Here is a 19,703-nt window from a genome sequence, read left to right as displayed (position 1 = left end):
TACCTGTCATCAGAGTACCCGAGTACCTGTCATCAGAGTACCCGAGTACCTGTCACTAGTCCATCAGAGTACTCGAGTACCTGTCACCAGAGTACCTGAGTACATGTCATCAGAGTTCCTGTCACCAGCCCATCAGAGTATCTGAGTATCTGTCATCAGAGTACCTGAATACCTGTCATCAGAGTACCCAAGTACCGGTCACCAGCCCATAGAGTACCCAAGTACCTGTCTCCAGCCCAGAGTACCCGAGTACCTATCTTCAGCCCATCAGGGTACCTGAGTACCTGTCTCCAGCCCATTGGAGTACCTAAGTACCTGTTTCCAGCACATCCGACTACCTGAATACCTGTTCCCAGCCAATCAGAGTACCTGAGTACCTGTTTCCAGCCCAGAGTACCCGATTACCTGTCTCCAGCCCAAAGTACCTATCTGCAGCACATCAGATTACCCAAGTACCTGTCTCCAGCCCATCAGAGTACCCGAGTACCTGTCATCAGAGTACCTGTCACCAGCCCGTCAGAGTACCTGAGTATCTGTCATCAGAGTACCTGAATACCTGTCATCAGAGTACCCGAGTACCTGTCACCAGCCCATCAGAGTACCCAAGTACCTGTCTCCAGTCCAGAGTACCCGAGCACCTATCTGCAGCCCATCAGGGTACCTGAGTACCTGTCTCCAGCCCATTGGAGTACCTAAGTACCTGTTTCCAGCCCATCGGAGTACCCGAATACCTGTTCCCAGCCAATCAGAGTACCTGAGTACCTGTTTTCAGCCCAGAGTACCCGATTACCTGTCTCCAGCCCAAAGTACCCAAGTACCTATCTACAGCACGTCAGATTACTTGAGTACCTGTCTCCAGCCCATCAGAGTACCCAAGTACTTTCTGCAGCCCATCAGAGTAACCGAGTACCTTTCTGCAGCCCATCAGTGTACATGAATACCTATCTGCAGCCCATAAGAGTACCTGAGTACCTATCTGCAGCCCATTAGAGGACACAAGTATCTATCTGCAGCTCATCAGACTACCTGAGTACCTATCTGCAACCCATGCCTCATAGATTATACATTGGGTCGTTTGCTTTCCAAAATTGGGTCATTTTGTGGGTGTTTCCATTGTCCTGGTGCTCCAGGGGCTTCAAAAGTTTAATAGGTAGTCAGGAAATTGTATGTGTAATTTAACTTACCGAAAGGTAAGTGAGACTCCGCCGCAGCCCCTGCATCTCCTGTACCATCTCCTGTACCATGCCTGCACCATCTCCTGTACCATCACCTGTACAATGCCTGTACCATCTCCTGTACCATGCCTGTATCATCTCCTGTACCATGCCCCCAGCCCTGCATCTCCTGTACTATGCCCACAGCCCTGCATCTCCTGTACCATGCCTACAGCCCTGCATCTCCTGTACCATGTCTGCAGCTCCTGCACCATGCCTGCAGCCCCTGTTTTGGGTCTCATGGTGGTCCAGTTGGGTCCCAGTTTTTTTGTGGTAAAATTAGGTGCCTCTGCTTATATTGGAGTCGGCTCATATTTGAGTATATATGGTATGTTTTCATTTTCTTTCCACATTTTTCAAAAACTTGTGGAAAAAAATTACATGTTCAAAAAACTCATTATGGCTCATAGAATATACGTTGGGGTGTTTGATTTTCAAAATTGGGTCATTTTGTGGGTAATTCCACTGTCTTGGTGCTCCAGAGCATTCAAAAATGTGATAGGTCGTTAGGAAATTATATGTTTAATTTATGCTCCTAGAACACCTGATGGTGCTCCTTGCATTTTGGGCCTCTGTATGTGGTTAGGCTGTGACAAAGTCTCACATATGTGGTATTTCTATACTCAGGAGGAGTAGCAGAATGTATTTTGGGGTGTAGTTGCAAGTATGCATATGCTGTGTGTGAGAAATAACTTGTTTTTATGACAATTTTGTGTAAAAAAAAAAAAAAAAAAAAAAAAAAAAAAAATATATATTTCTTTATTTTCTCAAGAATTGTGGGGAAAAATTACATCTTCAAAAAAAACCACCATGCCTCTTACTAGATACCCTGGAATGTCACATTTCCAAAAAGGGGTCATTTGGTGGGGTATTTGTACTTTCCTGTCATTTCAGGGCCTCAAGAAATTAGATAGGCCGTCAGTACATCAGGTGTGATCAATTTTCAATGATTGGCACCATAGCTTGTAGACTCTATAACTTTCACACAGACTAAATAATATCCAGTAATTTGGGTTATTTTTACCAAAGATTTGTACCAGTATAGCTTTTAGCCCAAATTTATGAACAAAAATTACTTATTTGCAAAATTTTATTATAGAAACTAAAAAATAAGTATTTTTTTTTTCAAAATGTTTGCTTTTTTTCACTTATATCACAAAAAATAAAAACCCAGTGGTAATTAAATGCTACCAAAAGAAAGCTCTATTTATGTGAAAAAATTGATACAAATTTTGATTGGGTACAGTGTTGCATGACTGAGTATTTGTCATTAAAAATGTAACAGCGCTGAAAGCTGAAAATTGGTCTGTGCAGGAAGGGGGTGAAAGTGCCTTGTATTGAAATGGTTAAAGTGGAATTTCCTCCCCCCCTCCAAAAATTCAAAGTCAGCAGCTACACATACTGTAGCTGCTGACTTTTAATATTAGGACACTTACCTGTCCTGGAGTCCAGCGATGTCGGCACCGCAGCCGATGTTTCCATCGGCTGTCAGGTGCTTCCGCCACCATTGCCAGTCAGGGAACCCGGCAGTGAAGGTTTGCGGATTCACGGGCAGGTCCCTACTGCGCATGCACGAATCGCGCTGCGCATTTGGATTGGCTTGGCGGCGGAGGAGGGATCCTCACTTCGCGGCGGCGCCGTTCCCGGAAGTGGGGAAGGGTACCTGTCAAACACAAGTACCCATTCCCCCCTAAAAGGTGCCAAATGTGGCACCGGAGGGGGGAAGGAAATAAATGAGCGGAAGTTCCACATTTGGGTGGAACTCCGCCTTAAGAAACGGGCGGCTGCTGGCGTCCTTAACAACCAGTGAATAGCTGGTTGTTAAGGGCGCCGGCAGCCGCCTGCCCCTTGAGTAAAAGGCTACTCCTCCTACACACTTGTAAAGGCTCCTAAACATTACATATTAGCATTTTTTGAGCTTCTAGTGTGCATGGAGCCTAAAACAACTTCCACGGTTCATTTATTCCTACATCTAAGGGACAAAGGAGAATGAAAAGAGGGATTTGTATCTAACTAGAGGTCTAGTGTGAGCTGTATGTGTAACTGTATGATTGGAAGAGCTGACAGAACACAGTGTAACTGTATGATTGGGAGAGCTGACAGAACACAGTGTAACTGTATGATTGGGAGAGCTGACAGAACACAGTGTAACTGTATGATTGGGAGAGCTGACAGAACACACAGTGCCTCTCATACACCACAATGAGGAAGTGCAGAGAGCAATGAGAGAGAAGAGCACCCTCCCCACTATGGAGGACACAATCATCTCCTCTCTCATCCCTCCTCCTCCTCTCTCTCTCTGACCAACACGTATGCACTGAGAGAGAGCGCTTCCGGGTCAGCGTTCACCGGTTTCCGCTTCCAAGACTCCATCGCCCCAGTCACTCTCCTCCTCTGCCACGCTTACAGGACGTTCCCTGACTGAGTGTATCCGGGACTGTACCGGGTGAGTGACACCGGGGGGGCTGAGCTGTGACCGGCTCCTATTGTAGATGTATGGCGACCTCCTAGTATAGTGCAGAGCCAATACATAGGACTGTACCTGGGGAGGGAGGGGTACATACAGGGCTACTATGGGGTAAGCTGCTGGTCAGTGCCATGTTTGGTGTGGGTGCTGTACACTGATGATGATGGCACTAGTATTGGGTCATTGTCACTCCATACCACCACCTCATCTTATTATGGCAACCTGCTGTAGCCCTGATCAGCCATTTTATTTTGTTTCCTCCACTTTCTCTTTGTTCTGCTCCCATTCATTGATCCTGTGCATGTTATAGGAGGTGTGTTGTGACATGGATACAGGTTGATGTGACTAGTTCTAGAAGATCATCTGCTCATACTGCATTTGATCCTGTTTATTTATGATTTTGTATAGTTAGGTGTATTTTTTTATAAATATGCCCAGAAGTAAGGGGGCCAAGTAAGATGAATAATATTGGTTTGGGAATTTGCACCTTTAGGCCCCTCATACACAGGGCCATGCAGGTGCATAGTGCCCGGGAGGGTCAGGTGCATAGTGCCCGGGAGGGTCAAGTGCATAGTGCCCGGGAGGGACAGGTGCATAGTGCCCGGGAGGGACAGGTGCATAGTGCCCGGGAGGGACAGGTGCATAGTGCCCGGGAGGGACAGGTGCATAGTGCCCGGGAGGGACAGGTGCATAGTGCCCGGGAGGGACAGGTGCATAGTGCCCGGGAGGGACAGGTGCATAGTGCCCGGGAGGGTCAGGCGCATAGTGCCCGGGAGGGTCAGGCGCATAGTGCCCGGGAGGGTCAGGCGCATAGTGCCCGGGAGGGTCAGGCGCATAGTGCCCGGGAGGGTCAGGCGCATAGTGCCCGGGAGGGTCAGGCGCATAGTGCCCGGGAGGGTCAGGCGCATAGTGCCCGGGAGGGACAGGCGCATAGTGCCCGGGAGGGACAGGCGCATAGTGCCCGGGAGGGTCAGGCGCATAGTGCCCGGGAGGGTCAGGCGCATAGTGCCCGGGAGGGTCAGGCGCATAGTGCCCGGGAGGGTCAGGCGCATAGTGCCCGGGAGGGACAGGCGCATAGTGCCCGGGAGGGACAGGCGCATAGTGCCCGGGAGGGACAGGCGCATAGTGCCCGGGAGGGTCAGGCGCATAGTGCCCGGGAGGGTCAGGCGCATAGTGCCCGGGAGGGTCAGGCGCATAGTGCCCGGGAGGGTCAGGCGCATAGTGCCCGGGAGGGACAGGCGCATAGTGCCCGGGAGGGTCAGGTGCATAGTGCCCGGGAGGGACAGGTGCATAGTGCCCGGGAGGGACAGGTGCATAGTGCCCGGGAGGGACAGGTGCATAGTGCCCGGGAGGGACAGGTGCATAGTGCCCGGGAGGGACAGGTGCATAGTGCCCGGGAGGGTCAGGCGCATAGTGCCCGGGAGGGTCAGGCGCATAGTGCCCGGGAGGGTCAGGCGCATAGTGCCCGGGAGGGACAGGCGCATAGTGCCCGGGAGGGACAGGCGCATAGTGCCCGGGAGGGTCAGGCGCATAGTGCCCGGGAGGGTCAGGCGCATAGTGCCCGGGAGGGTCAGGCGCATAGTGCCCGGGAGGGACAGGCGCATAGTGCCCGGGAGGGACAGGTGCATAGTGCCCGGGAGGGACAGGTGCATAGTGCCCGGGAGGGACAGGTGCATAGTGCCCGGGAGGGACAGGTGCATAGTGCCCGGGAGGGACAGGTGCATAGTGCCCGGGAGGGACAGGTGCATAGTGCCCGGGAGGGTCAGGCGCATAGTGCCCGGGAGGGTCAGGCGCATAGTGCCCGGGAGGGTCAGGCGCATAGTGCCCGGGAGGGTCAGGCGCATAGTGCCCGGGAGGGTCAGGCGCATAGTGCCCGGGAGGGTCAGGCGCATAGTGCCCGGGAGGGTCAGGCGCATAGTGCCCGGGAGGGTCAGGCGCATAGTGCCCGGGAGGGTCAGGCGCATAGTGCCCGGGAGGGTCAGGCGCATAGTGCCCGGGAGGGACAGGCGCATAGTGCCCGGGAGGGACAGGCGCATAGTGCCCGGGAGGGTCAGGCGCATAGTGCCCGGGAGGGTCAGGCGCATAGTGCCCGGGAGGGTCAGGCGCATAGTGCCCGGGAGGGACAGGCGCATAGTGCCCGGGAGGGACAGGCGCATAGTGCCCGGGAGGGACAGGCGCATAGTGCCCGGGAGGGTCAGGCGCATAGTGCCCGGGAGGGTCAGGCGCATAGTGCCCGGGAGGGTCAGGCGCATAGTGCCCGGGAGGGTCAGGCGCATAGTGCCCGGGAGGGTCAGGCGCATAGTGCCCGGGAGGGACAGGCGCATAGTGCCCGGGAGGGTCAGGCGCATAGTGCCCGGGAGGGTCAGGCGCATAGTGCCCGGGAGGGTCAGGCGCATAGTGCCCGGGAGGGTCAGGCGCATAGTGCCCGGGAGGGACAGGCGCATAGTGCCCGGGAGGGACAGGTGCATCGCCCAGCTGCAGGCGGCCTGTCAGAGTCTATAGCAGACTGCAGCTGATTGCGGTGCTGAGTGGTACTTGTGTTTTGGGCTGTGCTTGTCCCTGAACAGACATGGCCTTAAGCACTGTTAGCACTTGGTACAATGTCCAGCCGCTGGCTGCCTGCAGCATTGCTGGGCGAATCACCTGACCTTCCTGGGCGCATTGCAGCTGAATGGCCCTGGGTGCAATGGGTCTTATTTGTAAGGACTCCCGTCGTTTCTAAATGCATGTCTGTGTAGCTAAAGATTATCAATGGCACGATTCACTCATTACCATTACATGGGTTCAGCTGTGGTCAGTTTAGCTGTGTTTAGGAATAACGAAAGTCTGGTGCATCCAATTAAAACTTTCAAAGGCACCATTCTCAGAAGACTTTATTCTGTGATTACAGGGCTAAAACACAAATGCAAATGAGCCTTTAAAACATTTGGAGTGCAGTAAAAACATCAAGACATTATATGCATCTAACGGCACAAGACGGTTTCCTTTCTAGGGGCTCATTTACACCACAGTGATTGGGGGTCACTTGCCTGTATTGTATTTTCAGAGTGTTGCAATTCATTCTTAAAGTAATACTAAAGTCTATTTTTTTTCTCCTAATATAACAAACATGTCATACTTACCTGCTATGTGAAGTGGTTTTGCACTGAGCAGCCCTGATCCCCCTCTTCTCGGCTCCCTCGCTGGCAGTCCTGGCTCCTCCCTCCTGCTGGGTACCCCCCAGCAAGCAGCTTGCTCTGGGGGCAGACAAGCTCTCCAGCTGCGGCACATTGAGCCATGGTTCGGCCTCGCCTCCTCCATCTCTGCATTGGCTCCCGCTGTTCCCATAAGCCAATCAGAAGTGTGAGTCCCCAGAGAGACAAAGCTCTCCTGGACATCGCAGGATTGAGAGGGGGCTCAGGTAAGTATAAGGGGAGTCTGGAGGGCTCCTGCACACATAAGATTTTTCACCTTCATGCATAGAATGCATGAAGGTAAAAAACCTTCTGCCTTTACAACTACTTTAAGTTTACCACACTTTACAGTCTGATTATCTAATCTCCTTTCAACATAACAACTACTATGTGGTACAAGGCCTGCCTGATTGGCTATAGAATAGGTACGTCCTCATACTACATAGTTTTGGTAAATGAAAAGTTGATTGTACGATCACATCGTAATGTTTATGGTGACCGTAATTGCCAAAATAGTGCAGACACATTTCTTTGTATATCCAAAATAACTTGTGCTAAATAACCAATATGTATGTGTGCTGAGGCAAATAGACAGCTTAATGAAAATGAATGGGCTGTCTTAGCACAACATGCCACCGCACACAGAAATGCATGCTTTAGGGAATGCAATTGGCTTCATAGGCCCAAATACAGAAGGATATGGTGATCTGATCTGCCATGGTGTTAGATTTGCCTTTTTCTTTGACCAGGGACATAATAGGCATAACCATCCATTCAGTAAAATTGTGAGGGTAATGCTAGTCACACAACACTATCATTCTGTAGAACCTCCTTTAGGGCCCATTCACACCAGACACATTGGGTTGTGCTGGGCAGCCTTGCCCGACGCATAGACAAGGCAGTAATGCCACTGTGCTGTGTCTTGCCCTAAAAAAAAAAAAAAAAAGTTGCCAAGCAGTCTTTTATTTTTTTTTTTTATTTTATTTTTTTTTTTTTTAATACCCAATAGAACTGGATGTCACTTTGGGGTTTATTTACTAAAGCTGGAGAGTGTAAAATCAGACTAATTTCTGCATATCTGCTAAACCAGCCAAGAAGCGAACCATCTATAGCTGGCTTTAGATTTACTAAAAACAGCTTACCTGACTTGATATACAATAAACAGATTGAGTTGGTAAACCTTGCATCCTACATTTTTGGCATCATCCAATGGAGGATCATACAGATGTTGATGTGTGTGTCCATCTGAAGGCAAGGAGACTGCAGTTGCTCTTAAGTAGGTTTGTTAAAATATTACACCTTCCTAAAAGTTACCATATTGTGACTAATGTTGTTTTTCTTCTAGCATGCTGGTAGTTTTCCTCTTACATCCTCAGTTAGGCCCCTTTCACACGGGTGGTGCGCCCGACGGACTCTGTTTTGCTCAGCAGGGATTGATCCGCCGATCTCTGCTGAGCAGGCGGATGGCAGCTCCGTTTCCGCTTACTTTGCAGAGATGGAGCTGTCAGATCCCTGCTCTCCTCTATGGGAGATCGGATGAAAATGGACTGCCTGTCCGTTTTTCATCCGATCTTATCTGATCCGATCCTTCAGGCGGATGGAAAATAGGGTTTCCATCCGTCCGGATTTCACGGACAGGATCGGATAGCAGTGCGTGTCAGCGGAGATGTCTCCGCTGACATCCGCCGCTCCATAGGGCTGCATGGAGCATCCGATTAGGTCCGCCTGGAAAAACTGACAGGCACACTGGATCAGAAAGCCCATGTGAAAGGGGCCTTGATGTCTTGGACTTTTGTGATTGAGACACACTTTTGTGTGAACAATATTGAAGAGCATCAGTCACAAAGAAAAATATTTGTGAGAATCCTCAGATGCTAGTCACCATCCAATAGCTTCAAGGATGCAAGCTGATTCCAAATGTTGTTGAAATCAAGTCAAACTGCCCTATCGGGTAAAACTGCCTTAAAACCAACATTCGGCCATAGAGAAGAAGGTAGAGTTCATCTGCTAATTGTCAGGTCTTGTGGGTCACTAGAGTCCTGAGGTCACAAATGACACTCCTTGGGGTTGATTTACTAAAACTTAAGAGTTCAACTGTGCATTTTAGCCAATCAACTTCCAAATTCAGCTTGTTTGGTTAGGCTTTGACCACAAAAATTGGAAGCTGATTGGTTTCTATGCAGAGCTGCACCAGATTTTGTGTGGATGCACATGATTCAGTAGAACAGTGGTCCTCAACCCTGGCCTACAGGGCCCACTAACAGGCCAGATTTGCATGATAACTGAAATACATCCCAGGTGATATCATTTGCTGCTCAGTGATTGCAGTACTCTAGTCTGCATCTCCCCAAGGTAATACTTAAAATCTGGCCTGTTAGTGGGCCCTGAGGACCGGAGTTGAGGACCACTGCAGTAGAGCACAATCTTACTGTGATCATAGTATACTGTAAAGTGCTGTATAGTGATGTCAATTGGATCCTTTGTGGCTCACAGAGGGAGGCATAACATTTTAGTATTTCTATTGTGAATCATAATAAGAATTCCGAAACTCACTTACTGTTTTGTATTCTTTCTTTTGCAGAAGGTGATTGTTGTTGTGGAAGTGGCCAGTAAAACCTGAAGATGCTGCGTTGTTTGGTGTACAAATCCAGTTGGAGGTCTTTGCTGTCACTACTTCTGCTTGCTCTGGGATGTGCCACTGCATCAGAAATCACCTTTGAATTACCTGATAATGCCAAGCAGTGCTTCTATGAAGATATTACTCAGGGAACCAAGTGTACACTGGAGTTTCAGGTAGGAAGACTTCAAAATTCTCTTTTTTTACCTGTTATGATTATGTTTATTGTTTTTGTCTTGAGTTGAAATATTATGACAGATTCAGTTTAGTTTAAGAGGAAGTAAACTTCCTTTACTGACTTTTACCTATAGGTAAGCCTATAATACAGCTTACCTATAGGTAGTGTAAATATATCGCACCGTTTCGGAGATATTTACATTACATGCAGCCAGTGACATCACTAGCGCCAGCGCTTTGAAGGAACGGCCACCTGTGCTGTAAATTATGACTCTTGTGAGCACGTGCGAGAGTGACGTCATCGCGGCTCCGCCCAGTCACAGAGCTGGATCCCATGAACCCGAAAGTAAGACAGTAAAGATAGGAGCCCCTGCAGCGCTGACATTGCGAGGCTGGAACAGCTTTGTTTTAAAGGAAGTTTCACATAATGTGCTAGTATGCAAGATCCTATTACTTTGCCTTGAACGGCCTTAATACATGTTTGCTTTGATAACTCACCTTCATGTTGCTGATACTTCTCTTCCCTGCACTCCCCTGGTAAACGGAAGCCCTCTGAAATACCCAGTATGTTCAGATATGAGGAAGCATGTGACTTTTCTCTCCTTCCATGATGCATTACTGGGTGCCCGAGTGGACAGTTGTAAGGATTGAATGCTGTCAAGTGAGGGCATGCAGACAATCTTTCTACACCTTGTGTAGCCTTCAGCTGATACTAGCCCAGGGCTTTTTCTAGAAGCTTCAGTGGGCAAATAGGACAATTGGAACGCATGGGAAGGTCAGACTGTGAAGTTGATCAGCCAGAAAGTGTTGCTGCCATGTTTGCTTCAGAATTTTATGGTTGGTCTATGCTTCATCTGAATTTTTTTGGATAAGGAAACATGCTCTCTTTACCAATTAGTATGTGTGATGTAAGAGGAAGTATGTTAAAACCATGCCTTGTGAAGTCTCCTGCTTTGTGCTTTTAGTTCTGGTCAAATGGCATATAACCTGTGACATTTACTTCACTGGTAAGGATATATTCAGTACATATATTTTTTTTCAGCCTTCTTCAGGTGAAGGAAATAAGCATGGAGGTGCATCATATGGTGCCTGTCTACACAGCTCTCTGGGTGCTATGTACTAAACACATTTGTGAGAATCTGACTGCTTCTTTACATCAGTTCTTCATACAATTAATATTTTTTATTTACCATGTGGCAGGTTAGCTTGTAATGCAGAGAAGGTTAGCCACTCGGGTGAAGTAATTCCGATCAGGGTCGGGTGCACATTACATCCGTAATCTCAGCAACATGGTACACACAAGGCCAAGGACCGGCGTGAAAAAAATAGATGGATATATTCACAGCTTAACGTTCCATAGAACAGACTTAAGACATCAAGGACAGAGACCAAAATGGTTGACGCGTTTCACAAAATTATATTCGCTTAATCATAACCATACAGATGCACGTGGAAAGGCTGCTTAAAAGAGACCAGACAGCTGAAAGTCATCAATGCAGTTACAGAAATCCGTGCCAATTACTGTCGTATCTCTTTCCTACAGTAAAAGGCCCCTTGCACACTGCAGCTTAAAAATGCTCAGTACAGCTTTTTTTTTTTTTTTTTATGAGATAAAATACAGCCCATTCATTCTAATGTGCCTACGCACACAGGCGTGTAAATGAACGCCGCATATTCTTCAGTAAGGACAAAATAGAAAAATCTGTATTTTTTTATGCCTGTTGCGCGCAAATGCGATCAAATGAACGCACATGATCATACTGTTGATCTGAAAAACAAAAAATTGCATATTCAGAGGCGCGAATTTACGAAAATTTGCAAACGCATATGCGCCAAAATGCGTGCTTTTCAATAAGACGAAAATTAGGGCTGAAAAAGGAGACGCTCAAACAGGAGTATCGTGTACAAAAGAGGCCAAAATCCACAAGCAAATCTGAAACCAAGCTATCTTTTTCTCACATTCACATCCATCCCAGAAACTTGTCAAAAAATACATTCATGGATATATCACACAATGTATAAAAAATATAAATACAAAATATTATAAACACGTATATAGTATCAATATTAAACAAAAAATAAGCAAAAAAAAAAAAATATAAGGGAAAAATAATTTTATATAATTTTATATACCATGTGGCAGGTTAGCTTGTGCCTGTCATTGTATATTCTCCCAGGCTTTCTTTGGTTTTAGTTATGCATTGAGCTGTTTGTTTCATTCAGCGTGATATAAGACACATGATTATTTTTTGTATGTAGTGTTATCCAAGGACAGGGATCTCAACAGAACTCATACCACAGAGTAAATATTATAACCGGTGCTGGAAAACACATAAGTAGTTTAGAACAAAATGCATATTTCGTTGTTTAGGAGGCTGTGATGTAGAAAGTAGTGCCCTTGTAGGAATAGTAACCCAGTAGGTGGAACTTTTATTGATGTGAGTGTAATATAATCTTTTCTCTCAAGCTAGTCATTTGTTATGTGATTGAGCTGCTAGACCCAATTTATGGTTGGCTTTTGACAAAAATTGATATTCCCATTTATGGCCTTTTCTGGTAGTTCTTAGGGGGAGTTTTGAGTGAATCGCTATCCGCACTTTAAGTTACTCCACACATTGTGGCATGCATTTTATGGGCTATTGATAGGCTATGAAACGCAGGCCTGCAGTGGGGAGCTTGCAGTTTTAGGTCCCTTTCACACAGGCGGACCATTCAGATCCGCCTGTTCGTTTTTTTGGCGGATCTGAACGGTCCCCCCATGCATTCCTATGGGGCATCGGATGGCAGCGGAGACATGTCCGCTGACATCCGACCCGATCCGTCAAATCTGGACGGATGGAAACCCTATTTTCCATACGTCCAGCGGATCGGATAGGATCAGATGAGAACGGACAGACGGTCCGTTGCCATCCGATTTCCCCGATAGAGATGCATGGGGAACTGACAGCTGTGTCTCCGCACACAGCGCGGAGACACAGCTGTCCTCCTGCTGCTCAGCGGGGGATCGGCGGCTCAATCCCCCACTGAGAAAAACGGAATCCGTCCGACAGACGGATAGTGTGAAAGGGGCCTTACCCTGTTTAACACAACAAAGAGGGCTCTGTGATTGAGGGCATGGCCCTAGTTTTTGTTTTTGGCTGTTTGAGGTTTTGATTGCCCTAGGGATATTTTGTTGTCCATACATCGAACAAATATTGGTATATTAGGTCTAACAAAGAGTAAGCCCCCGTTCACACTGGGGCGACCTGTCAGGCGACCTGGTCGCCTGACAGGTCGCCGTAGGTCGCCTCCCATACAGAAGCTATGGACCCGTTCTAATAGGAGCGACACAAGTCGCTCCGACTTAGAAAAAGGGTCCGGAGCTTCTTTGGGGCGACCCGGAGCGACCTGCATAGACTTCAATGTTATGAAGTCCGTGCCGTCCGCTCCGAGGTCGTGGGGCGAGCCGCGACCTGTGAGGTCGCCCGGCAAAGTAGCGTCGCCCCAGTGTGAACGGGGGCTAACACATAAAGTGCATCTAAACCTAAGAACACAAATTTAATATGTTGCAGTTTACCAGTTCTTGTGGTGATGTGGTGGCTCCATTTGTTTTATTTTTAGGCTTTTTTTTCCCCCTTAATTTGTAACTGGTGATCTGGCCAGTAGTATATATCCTTGCCTACTGTAGCAGTGCTCATTCATATTATTGTTGCTGTGGACTGATCTGCTGATTTGAACTACAATCCCCTCTCCCTCATCTCAGTTAACATAGGATGGAGGGGTTGTGTAGTTTACAGAAGAGAGCTCATAACATTGTTGAAGATTTCATTTCAGTGCATGGGAAATTATTTCACATACCAGAGTGCTATAAAAATCTGCAAGAATTTTTCAGTACCCATACTGTGAAAAAAAAAGTAGTATTCTGAGTGATCTGAGCCATCCTGTATATAAGCTAGGATAGATGGTCCATTGGGTCAGGTTGGAAGCTTTCATCTGAAGTTTAGGACTGACTTAAAGCTTAACTCCAGGCAAAAATAAAATTTAAATAGTACATCGGGTACATAGACAGTTCCCTTTTTCCTGGCTTGATTCCAAGCACCTCCTCCTAAACCATCATACAGTGTAATGTATCAAAGTCACAGTTTCCTCTATGAGCCAGGCTTATTTACTACCTTGAGGACTAGACTTTTTATTTTTTATTTTTTTTTTTTAGGTAAAATTGGCATTTGGAATGATATTTTTTTTTTCTCCTCATACCATAAGTTTAAAGCGGTTATAAAGAGTTTTTTTTCCTTTAAAATAACAAACATGTTCTACTTTCCTTATCTGCTCTGTGCAATTTAATTGCATAGAGCAGCTCCAAACCTCCTCTTCTGGAGTCACTCGCTGCCACTCTTGGCTCCTCCTCTTCTGTGTCTGCCACCTTGCAAGCCACTTGCTATGGGGGCAGAAGTACAAGCCCACTCCTGAGCCCGGCTCTCTGCGTCCATAGATGCACACAGCGCAGCTTTGCCTCGCTCTTTGCTCACAGGATTTGATCGACAGCAGCAGGAGCAAATGGCTCCCGCTGCTACCTCTCTGTCCTGTGAATGCTGGGAGACAGGAGAGAGCTGCAACAGATGGGCACAACCCAGGGTCGAGTGTATTTAGGGGGTGAAGGGGCGATACTGTTACTAGGACATTTTTTACCTTCATGCAGGGAATGCATAAAGGTTTAAAATATCTTGGTTTTAGAATAGCTTTAATTAGAGAGCGGTTGGAGGGGATTGCTAATATCCTGGCTTTAGCCTAGGTTCACACTGAGGCCATTTTTAAGCTGAACTCGCACGATTTCAAGCCGGCATTTCAGTCCGACTTCGTGGGGGATTTCAGACATTTGTGCGGGTTCCTGTACATATTATTAAAATCGCCCCCTGAAGTCGCCAAAAGTAGTACAGAAACTACTTTTGGGAATCGGTCCGGCGCCTCAAATTCGGCGTTGCACTGATATGGACATGTCACATTGGAGCAATGTGAAAGTGGGATTTAGAAGGCACCTAGTTTCTCTTGAGGCACTGTTGACTGATTTATGTGATTTTACAGCTCTGCTAATGTATTTGCCATTCAATCACCTGGCTTGCATGTTGTTGGCTTAAATTTGCTGAACACACAATCTACTTTGCTTCATTTGATGAGCTGGTGTTTTTTTTCCTCATCCCATAGTAATTGTTTTATATGGGTCTAAAGTCACCCTGTTAAACCGCTTATGACAGACTATTACAAAGCTATTCTTTACTATTCATGTGTGTTAATAAAGAAGTACAGGGTTCTTTTGCAAACAGCATTTTCATGTTTTTTTTTTTCAATAGGGGGGGGTCACCATTAGTTTTTTTTTTTTTTTTTTTCACCTGTGACCAATATGCCAAAGTCCTTTTTAAACACTGTTTTTATACAGTGTCAGGTTTGTATTTCTGGCTGTGTTTTTACTCAGGAGATTGACCATTTTTGTTTGTCCTGGTGAGTATTGTCACCAAGACAGAAAGTGGTGGGAAATCCAACATTTAATAGTTCTGGTAATAACTGTCCAAATTGTATTTCCCCTTGGTTTGGAGGGATTTCCACTTTCTTCCTGTGGAATAGCAAGTGAAGAGAAAGCCAGACAGTGCTTTAAGCCCCGTACACACGTACTGATCGTCGGCCGAACGATCGGCCGTCTTTTGTCCAGGGCTGTCCTGTCGGTTGAAAAGTGCAAAAGACTGCACACGAATTTTGTCGGCCAACAACAGCCGACTGCAGAAGTGATGTCATGTGATGGTTAACTTTCCGTGTGTTTTTTCTTTTCTGAGCATGCCCAGTCTTGCTGATTGTCGGCCGAATTCTGTACTGACTGGCGAACAATCGGCCGTTCTGGTGACGGCCAACAAATATTTTAAAGTCTGCACAACAGATTCCGTTCGGCCGAAAATGCGCTGTCGGAAGCATCATACTAACAAGCCTACAATCGGCCGAATATTTGCGGCCGACAATCGGTACGTGTGTACGGGGCTTTACTGTGTGGCAGAGCTGTGTAAATCTCTGTAGCGGATGAACAAACACAAATCCTTTGGCAGGTAAAACCGCTCCCTTCTATATATTTTTTTCTGTGTATTGATCTCTTTGCCTGGAGCTCAGCTTTCAGTCACTGAGGAAAAACTTGGCTAAACTGATAAAGTTAAATATATAGAAAGTAATTACTGCTATGCAGTGTGTTTGCATTTCCGCTATAAGGTGTGAGATTGTCTTATCTTACAATCCAGGTCCAGCCTAGTTGGTCAACAACCCATTCGTACTTTCACAGTTTGGTAATCCACTTTGACTGTTTTGTTTTCTGTTGAGGTTTAGGTAACTTTGTTACTTATGAATTTGAGCATTTTTGATACCTACTGCTAAATTTAATGATTCACCCCTTTCTTTTTGTTATTTTCAGCAGCAATATAGTTTTTTTTTTCCAGATTGCAGTGCTGTAAATAATTGTTGTAAGTTAAAGCTTAGGTCATTTAAAAAAACAAAAAAAGAGATGGCCACTTACTTTATTTCAGAAGTGCAAGGTATTTTAGTGCAACTGTTGCCATAAAACTCATTCCCCTACATGGAGTTTTTTAGTCCCAGAAGGGTAATAGGTTGCTCTTTTTCCCCATTGCCACAAGCCCTTAAAGTTAAGGGCTTTTATTCACCATACATAGCTGTGAACCCTTTGTGTCTTTCTGATTTGTTTGTTTTTTTTTTTCTTAAATTTCTATCAGGTGATTACAGGTGGTCATTATGATGTGGATTGTCGGCTAGAAGACCCTGATGGCATAGTGTTGTACAAGGAGATGAAGAAGCAGTATGACAGCTTCACCTTCACAGCCACTCGAAATGGAACATACAAGTTCTGTTTCAGCAATGAGTTTTCCACGTTCACCCACAAGACCGTCTACTTTGACTTCCAAGTTGGAGAAGATCCTCCACTTTTCCCCAGTGAGAACAGAGCGACAGCACTGACTCAGGTATGGATAGCTTTTAAGATTAATATGCTGCTTAAAAAAATAGTTCAAGTTTAAAGCCTTAGCTTACTTAAAACTAAAAAAAAATATATATATATATATATATATATATATATATATATATATATAAACAGCACAAGGGACAATACTTCTCTTCTGTGAAATTTTGTCCCTCCTTGCACTGAAATCTCCTTCCTCTGATGCCCAACCCCTGCTGCCGTAAACCTCTAGGGCAGCGAGCGTTAATAGAACTTTGGGAGCTGTGACAAGCACTAAACAAGAGTATATAAAATAGGAGCCGTGCTAATTTGAGACATGCAAAATAAAAGCATGTGATTAAATGAGACAATCAAATAGTGAATCAAATAATACAAAGGTTATGCTTGAATGAAGCAATCAAAAATAAATCAATTGATGTACATCCAAATGATAAGTAAATAAAGAATACAGTCCAAAAGATTGTGCAAAGTGCAGAAACAGGAATTCCTTCACCGTGATGGATAGCTCTTCAATCTATGAGAACTTAAGGACCACGCTATGCGCTTACCACAAATCTGATGTAAACAAGCCCAATAGTATATGAAGATACCCGAGACAGAGATTCATTCACCACAGTGCTTCCAATCCGTGATGAAAAGTGAGGGTCACACTATGCGCTTACCACGACTTAGATGAATATGAGCCCAACTCAATGTATGGAAGGTAAGCCTCTGACCGATCCAATGGTAATGGGATGATCCCTCCAACTGATGCAGCCTAGCAGGAGCGCCAACAACAAGAGTGTCTGCCCCAGCTGCACGCCCTATTCATATAAACTGTTACTACAGCGGCAGAAAGGTGGGCATAGTCAGGTACTCTTGATGAGTGCCTTTCAGAGCTTCTTAGTTCTTTTACCCTCGCTGCACCAGAAGATTGCAGGGGCATCAGAAGAGGAAGATTTCGGCAAAAGGAGGGGAACACATCTCACTGAAGCATTGTCCCTTGTGCTGATATTTTTTTTTCTGCATTTTATTTGTTCCTGCATCGCACCTGACTCGCACTGCCATATGTGAACCGCTGGGAGTGTCAATACAAAGTTAATGACACCCCCAGATCAGTTCGCATTTCGCAGTGCGAACTGTCAATTCGGACAGAAATCGGCGCGCATGGGTGTGAACACCCATGCAATCCTATTCTGGTGAGGACCAAAAAAAAGTCCTGCACGAGTTTGGTCCAAAAGCTATGTGAATTCAGCCATACAATCTGTATGGCTGAATTTGCATTGCACAGATATCACATGTGATTTGCACAGCAGTGCTGCGCGAATCACATGCGATGTCTGGCATCCCTACAGTGCGAACCGCCCTTTAATATAAGTTGTGTGGAAAAAAAATCTGTACGTGCGCAATGTCAAATATTGTATTATGTTTTTGTTCATGTCAGCAATAAAAAATCACAGTATTAGGGTTTGAGTATTCAGCTTTTTAGCTCTGCATTTTGTTATAGCTGTAGGCATAAGGGAGTCTGTTACTACATAAATGGCAACAACCTCTGTCTTTTTTTTCTGATCTATAAATGGACTGTGGCAGGGATGTGCCATATTGTTAGGCCAGTTATAGACCTACAGGAGCCCTCAGGCTTTGACTGTTCTCCCAGGAAGTGGCCTGTCAGGGCTTTTCAAAGACACGGGATGGGTAACTTTAGATGGTTGCAGCACGCCTGAGCTGATGGTAGGATAATTTATACAACAAATTCCTCTGCAAGTCATTATAAGCTGTCATTATAGTGAAAAGGTCAGGCAGCTCACCTACCTGCTGAGAGCTGCAGGAGAAACCGCTTCTACAATTCGCACTGACCCTAATTGCCGGTGTGAATGTAGTCTTTGTATTTGCTGTGGGGAGCATTGGGGGGTCCGATTAAAATTTGGGAGGGGGGGGAGCCCACGCCAGCACCCCCCCAGATCTGGCCATGCAGTATTTATTTACCTGGTGCCCCTGCATTCCCTACTGTCCAGTGCTATTGCAAACATAGTTGCCCAGGCATCCCTTCAGGTGTGCATTTGCCTGGCTTGTAAATCTAAGCTGCCTTAGCTGCTATGTTTGCACGGCGTCCCTACAGACGTGCATGGACCAGGCTTGTCTGTGTGAGCCATCATGGCTGCTTGCCCAGCATCCCCAGCGTCCCTCCAGACAAGCATGGGCTGCATGCTAAACTCACTGGGGCTGTGGGTTGAAGACTCATGCTGTAAAACCTTTCTTAATTGTGTATGATTGTTGCACTTTTTTTTGTTCCTTCATGTATTTTGTTTTTTTACCTTTATTCTAAGATGCTTCATATTTATTCTTCTTTCATGCAGATGGAATCTGCATGTGTATCGATCCATGAAGCCCTGAAGTCAGTCATTGACTACCAAACACACTTCCGTTTAAGGGAGGCACAAGGACGCAGCCGAGCAGAAGATCTTAATACAAGAGTAGCTTATTGGTCTGTAGGAGAGGCTATCATTCTTCTAGTTGTGAGCATTGGACAGGTATTCCTGCTCAAAAGTTTCTTCTCAGATAAAAGAACCACCACAACCCGCGTTGGATCATAACCTGTGTTTCCCAGGATGCTTGATGATTTTCATGACACACTGTTTGCCCAAATGCAAATTTTGTTTATTTTTCCCTATTACCTGTAGGTAAAAAAAACTGTATATATTGGTAAAGCTATGTTTTACTTTTTAAACTCCAGTTAAAAAAAAAAAATGTGTACAATAAATGTATCTGGAGTTTTGGGGATGAAATGGTTTGTTTTAAAGAAAATGTGGGGAATTTGGGATTGTCGGGATAATTAGGATATGATGTCAGCCATTTGCTGTTTAACGGATTTCCTTCTAAAACATGAACTTGTCCCCTATACTTTAATTCTAAAAATCTTTCAATAGTAACACTAGCACTCCTTACCCAGGATGCTCTGTGGAACTATGGAAAGAGTATGATGCCGAAAGCCGGTCAGTGCTGCCTGGCTAATCATACATTCGTAGTTACAAATTCAAGTTTTGTTCACTTTTGTTGGCCCTGGTATGGGAGCAGAGATTACACACACTTTTGT

At 45.9% G+C, this 19,703-nt stretch overlaps 1 protein-coding gene across 1 annotated transcript; it reads left to right on the top strand.

The window, feature by feature from the left end:
* Window positions 1-3,521: 3,521 nt before the first annotated feature.
* LOC309563144 (transmembrane emp24 domain-containing protein 7) lies at window positions 3,522-19,417 on the top strand. The gene is made up of 4 exons (XM_082267471.1): window positions 3,522-3,660; window positions 9,439-9,647; window positions 16,389-16,634; window positions 18,967-19,417. Exons 2-4 carry the CDS (start codon window positions 9,477-9,479, stop codon window positions 19,201-19,203), a joined length of 654 nt encoding a protein of 217 aa, XP_082123597.1. The 5' UTR covers window positions 3,522-3,660; window positions 9,439-9,476; the 3' UTR covers window positions 19,204-19,417.
* Window positions 19,418-19,703: the final 286 nt, after the last annotated feature.

The sequence above is a fragment of the Pelophylax lessonae genome (assembly GCF_965119305.1).
Source record: "Pelophylax lessonae genome assembly, chromosome: 1".
Taxonomy (NCBI): domain Eukaryota; kingdom Metazoa; phylum Chordata; class Amphibia; order Anura; family Ranidae; genus Pelophylax; species Pelophylax lessonae.
The sequence above is the reverse complement of the archived record's forward strand: the minus strand, read 5'-3'. Positions and strand labels throughout refer to the sequence as shown.